Source organism: Bison bison, unplaced genomic scaffold, assembly GCF_000754665.1.
Source record: "Bison bison bison isolate TAMUID 2011002044 unplaced genomic scaffold, Bison_UMD1.0 scf7180017864063, whole genome shotgun sequence".
In the NCBI taxonomy this organism is placed as follows: Eukaryota; Metazoa; Chordata; class Mammalia; order Artiodactyla; family Bovidae; genus Bison; species Bison bison.
In genome coordinates, this window is record NW_011494635.1 from 15,403,054 (window position 1) to 15,407,702 (window position 4,649).

The 4,649-nt window shown below is 62.0% G+C and overlaps 1 protein-coding gene across 3 annotated transcripts in view; it reads left to right on the forward strand.

The window, feature by feature from the left end:
* Nucleotides 1–4,072, forward strand: part of RGS19 (regulator of G-protein signaling 19) — a 6,147-nt gene extending 2,075 nt beyond the window's left edge. For 2 of the 3 annotated variants that reach the window (XM_010836538.1, XM_010836537.1), the window contains exons 2-6: nt 1,114–1,220; nt 1,429–1,550; nt 2,800–2,874; nt 2,953–3,205; nt 3,278–4,072. In XM_010836538.1, coding sequence (XP_010834840.1) covers nt 1,191–1,220; nt 1,429–1,550; nt 2,800–2,874; nt 2,953–3,205; nt 3,278–3,469 — 672 coding nt within the window. In that variant the 5' untranslated portion in view covers nt 1,114–1,190 and the 3' untranslated portion in view covers nt 3,470–4,072. The remainder of the gene's footprint in view (nt 1–1,113; nt 1,221–1,428; nt 1,551–2,799; nt 2,875–2,952; nt 3,206–3,277) is intronic. The other variant, XM_010836539.1, reaches the window with a different exon arrangement.
* The last annotated feature ends 577 nt before the right edge of the window (nt 4,073–4,649 follow it).

Below are 4,649 nucleotides of genomic sequence, written 5' to 3' on the forward strand. Positions count from 1 at the left end.
TTAATGAGAAAATAAAGTGAAACCAAGTCGTGAGCCTCTCGCGGCGGGGTTTCAGAAGGTCCGCGCCCCAGACACGCCAGGGGCCGCCCCTGGGCCGGGGAAGGGGGCGGATGCCTCACCTGGGCCGAGGTGGGGGTGGGGTGAGGGCAGGTGGGAAGGCGTTCAAAACTGCCTCCTGGAGCCTGATTGGCCGCCCTCGGTCCCCGCGTTCCCAACAGGGGCCGCTCATCCGGGTGGGACTGGGCACCCCCGGCACGCCCGCACTGCGGAAGGGGAAGGTTCGCCCCGATGCCGCTCCGAGCGGAAGGGACCCCGCGGCTCCTACCCGCCCGGGAGCAAGACGCGCCACCGCCTGCCTGCGGCAAGGCCTGGGGCCGCAGCGGTTTCCGCAGCCTGGGGGTGGGGAGGGGAAGGGAGGCTGGGAGACCCGGAGGTGCCAGTCGAAGGCTGGGTGCGGAGCGAAGGTTGGGTGCGGAGCCAGCGTCCGGGCTGAAAAGGCGGTGGTGCCTGGCGGCTCTCAGCCCTCTTCAGCCGTGCCTGCTGCACTGCCCGCACCTTCAGGACGTCCTGCCTCAGCCCCAAGTCCTACTCCCGTGCTCCGTGCCACAGGCCTGGTCTGCCCCCTCTGCGGAGTCCCTGGGAGCAGGTGGGAGTCCTCCAAGGCCCCGCAACCCTTCCTAACTCCTGGTGGGAAGCAGCCTCCCCACCTCTCACCACCCATCCCCTGGAAAACCTGGGATGGAGGGAGCTGGGATGGAGGTTCCAAATGTCTACCACCACCCCTGAGAGCCTCAGTCTCTGGGGGCCTGCAGCCCCCTGGGAGGGGCCAGGAGCCGGAAACCAAGAAAGAGGAACCCCTGCTTCCGGCTTTCAGGGAGTGAGCAGATGGGGGTGTCCCAGAATCTCCTGTGGAGATCTTGTCTGGGGTCTCCTCCTTCCTGATCCCCATCCCCTCACAACTGCGGTGTAGACTAGAGTGGGGGTGGGGCCTGGGCAGAGTAGTCTGAGGTGGGAGGCCGGGGAGGCAGGTAGGGAGAGATTCAGAATGCCTGGCAGGGTGCCAGCCAGGGCAGGTGTAAGGTTCTCAGTGAGAACCCCGGCCTCTCTTCTCAGACCCCCAGGCTGTGGTGACAGAAACAGGTGTCCTGGAACAGGCACCACGGAGCCCTGGCAACCTCCTCCACCCATCCATGCCCACCCCACCTGAGGCCGAGAAGCAGGTGGGCTGCCTCCACCCTGGCCTCTGCCCCTTGGGGGGTGGGGGGGCTAAGGGCATGACTAGGAGTTCAGAGACCCATGGACATCTGGGAGGTCACAAGGGTCATAGTCCTGGGAGGGAGCGTGGCGTCCAGTGGGCAGTTGGGGCTGGAAAGCGGGTGGTAACCATGGGCTCTGCCTGGAGGCTGAGGCAGCCCTGTCTTCCCCCAGCAAACAGGGCCAGAGGAGGCGGACCAGCCCCCCTCGATGTCCAGTCATGATGCGGCTCCCCCGGCTCCCCCCAGGCGAAACCCCTGCTGCTTGTGCTGGTGCTGCTGTTGCAGCTGCTCTTGGTACGTGGGCCTGGGGATGCTTGATAGGCCTGGTGGGGAGGGGGCGCTGAGCAGACCTAGGATCCAGGACCCTGCTCCTTAGTCCTTAGGAGGCTTCTGAGGCATCACCTCCAAGTAGGGTACCCCTGCCACCCACAGCACTTATCCAGGGGCTTGGTGACTAGTGGTCAGTGCAGGTGGTATCCACATGCAGGCACCTGGCGTGCATGCATGTGTGTGTATCTACTGTAAGCTAGCTGTGTGTGTGTGTGTCTACTGTAAGCTGGGTGTGTGTGTCTAACATGCAGGCATCTAGCGTGCATGTGCGTGTGTGTCTCTGCTGTAAGTTAGGGTGGTATGTGTGTCTGTCTTGTCTCTGTCTGTCTCTGTAAACTCATCCAGACTGGCCCTGGGGACTAAAACAACAAGACAAAAGCAGGTCCTACAGACAGCATCAGGTGGAGGGGCTTTGAGCAGAAACCTGGCCCTGGGACAGTCGGTGGGTGGGGGCAGGCACTGGGCCTCCAGGGGTGAACTAGTTTCTAAGCACATAGGGAACCTGTTGGGGGTTTTGTGGCTCAGAGGCATATGGCTCTTTACAGGTTTTCAGTCCTTGGCTGTTGAGTAGACAGTGCTGAGGGGACCCAAGTGGGGATCAGCCAACCAGTGAACAACTGAGACCTGAGCCCATGCCTGAAACAGAGAAACTGCCTGGGGTTAGGGATGGGAGGCCATGAACTGTTAGGACCCACTTAACCTTTGCCTGTAGGGACCAGGAGAGGAGTTTGGCATGGCATCTGAAAGGTGGGGTAAGGAGGGAACTGAGTTCTGTCCAAACCCTGAGTCTGAGATGTCCTTAGCCGTATCACTGACCCTGGTGAGAGGTCTGGCTGGAGGTGTGGACTTGGAAGCCATCACCGATGCTGCGCCCGGAGCTAAGGAGGGAAGCAGATCGCCTGGGGAGAGTCAGGGGTCAGACACACGGGCTGGGCCTTCACCACATCAGTGGGGTCTGTAGGAAAAAGCAGCAAGGGTCTAGGTCAGGCCAGGGAGGGAGGGAGGCAGACACCTGGGGCCTGTGAAGCCCCGAAGGCAAGAAGACGTCCCAGGGCGGGACCAAAGGCTGGGAAAGAAGCACACCCACCTGCGACGGGTTCACCCGTGTGTTGAGAACCCCGAGGCCTCCTGCCCGTTCTAACACCTGTGTGCGGAGTGTCCTGCATGCATACGTGTGCCTGGAGGGCAGTGCCACCTTCCCCTCTGCCCGCAGGAACGAAGAACGGAGGCGGGCCTGGCGAGCCTCCCGGGAGAGCAGGCTGCAGCCCCTCCCCAGTTGTGAAGTCTGGTGAGTCTGCCCCTGGGGCTCTGCGCGGGAGGGGGTGGAGCCTGACGAAGCCGGCTGATGCCCGGATGCCCCCCGCAGCGCCACGCCGATGCCGACGCCGACCCCGACCCCGGAAGAGGTGCGGAGCTGGGCCCAGTCCTTTGACAAGCTGATGCACAGCCCCGCGGGTCGCAGTGTATTCCGGGAGTTCCTGCGCACGGAGTACAGCGAGGAGAACATGCTCTTCTGGCTAGCCTGCGAGGAGCTCAAGGCTGAAGCCAACCAGCATGTGGTAGATGAGAAGGCCCGGCTCATCTACGAGGACTACGTGTCTATCCTGTCCCCCAAGGAGGTGCGCTGCGTCGGGCCCAGGGTGGGAGGGTGGGGGCGTCTCCGCGCCCCTGACCGTGGCCCCGTCCCGCAGGTGAGCCTGGACTCCCGGGTGCGGGAGGGCATCAACAAGAAGATGCAGGAGCCGTCGGCGCACACGTTCGATGACGCACAGCTGCAGATTTACACGCTGATGCACCGAGACTCCTATCCCCGCTTCCTCAGCTCCCCCGCCTACCGCGCCCTGCTGCTCCAGGGGGCCTCCCAGTCCTCCAGCGAGGCCTAGGCTGCCCACGTGGCCGCCCAGATGTGGGACGCCTCCCGCGGCAGAGACTCCTTTCACGGGAGCGCTTCAGCAGGTGTCAGGAACACCCACCGGGCCCAGCACCCCGGGGTGGTCCCAGGCAAGAGTGGCAGGTGCAGCGCCAGAGGCCCCTTGCCCACCTGGGGGACGCAGTGTACCAGGGTCCTGCTGAGAGGCAGGCGTGAGTGCCTCTGGGCCCAGGCGACCTTTCTTGAATCAACCACCCCCTGCCTCTGGCCACGGAGTCCTCCTGCTGGGGTTCGCACGTGGGGAAAGGAGGTACCCTCCCTGGAAGCATCCTGGAGCCACAAACCTCACAGGGTCCCTGGGAAACCCTTTCGTGGACAGCAGGCCTTCTGTTTAGTTCTGTGATACAAGGAGACCTCTGCCTGGTGCCGTATGCACCCGGGGATTAGACTGAGGACCTCAGAACTAGGCTCAAGGCAGCAGGACCGGATTTCTCTTTTATATGGTCATTGAGTTTAAACCAGGAAATATGGCACTGTGTGTCTTATCAAAAAAAGAAAATGTTTTCATATTTAACTCCGCTCCTCTTACTCCCAAAATAGAATATTATTGAAGATATTTTTAAAGCAAAAGTCTTTCCTCTCTGAGAGGATGAGTTGTCTGGGACCCCCAGCAGGGGAGCAGCCCTGCCCAGTGCAGGGACCAGGTGCTCAGCCCTCCCCATTTGAGGGCCTGTGATCAGGCAAGTGCAGCCCCCAAGGCACCTTGCCATCAAAGCTGGCAACACAAGAGGTACTGGCCAGGTCCTCAGCAAGCAAGGTCCCTGGCAGGTATCAAAGATTGTCTCCAGAGGCCGGGGCAGGACACTGACGAGGTGACGTCTCTGAGAACCTGGGTGCCAGGCAGTGGCACCTATACTGTGTCAGAGGCCCCACAAGGCACAGGCTTGCCCCTCTGATCCCTGAATTTCCAGTTGGTAAGCAATTCAGAGCTGCACCAGGGCCCAGGACCCTCATCAGGGGTCCACCCCCATCCACACTGCCTCCACAAGCAGTGGGGCAGGGGCATCCTGAAGGGTTGCAGGCAGGCACAGCTGTGGGCCCAGATTTCACCTCCCTGCATGATCCCTTGACCCTAAGCTGCAGTACCTGGAGAGATCCTGAGACCCTGGTCCTCTGTGCACCCAAGACCCCTC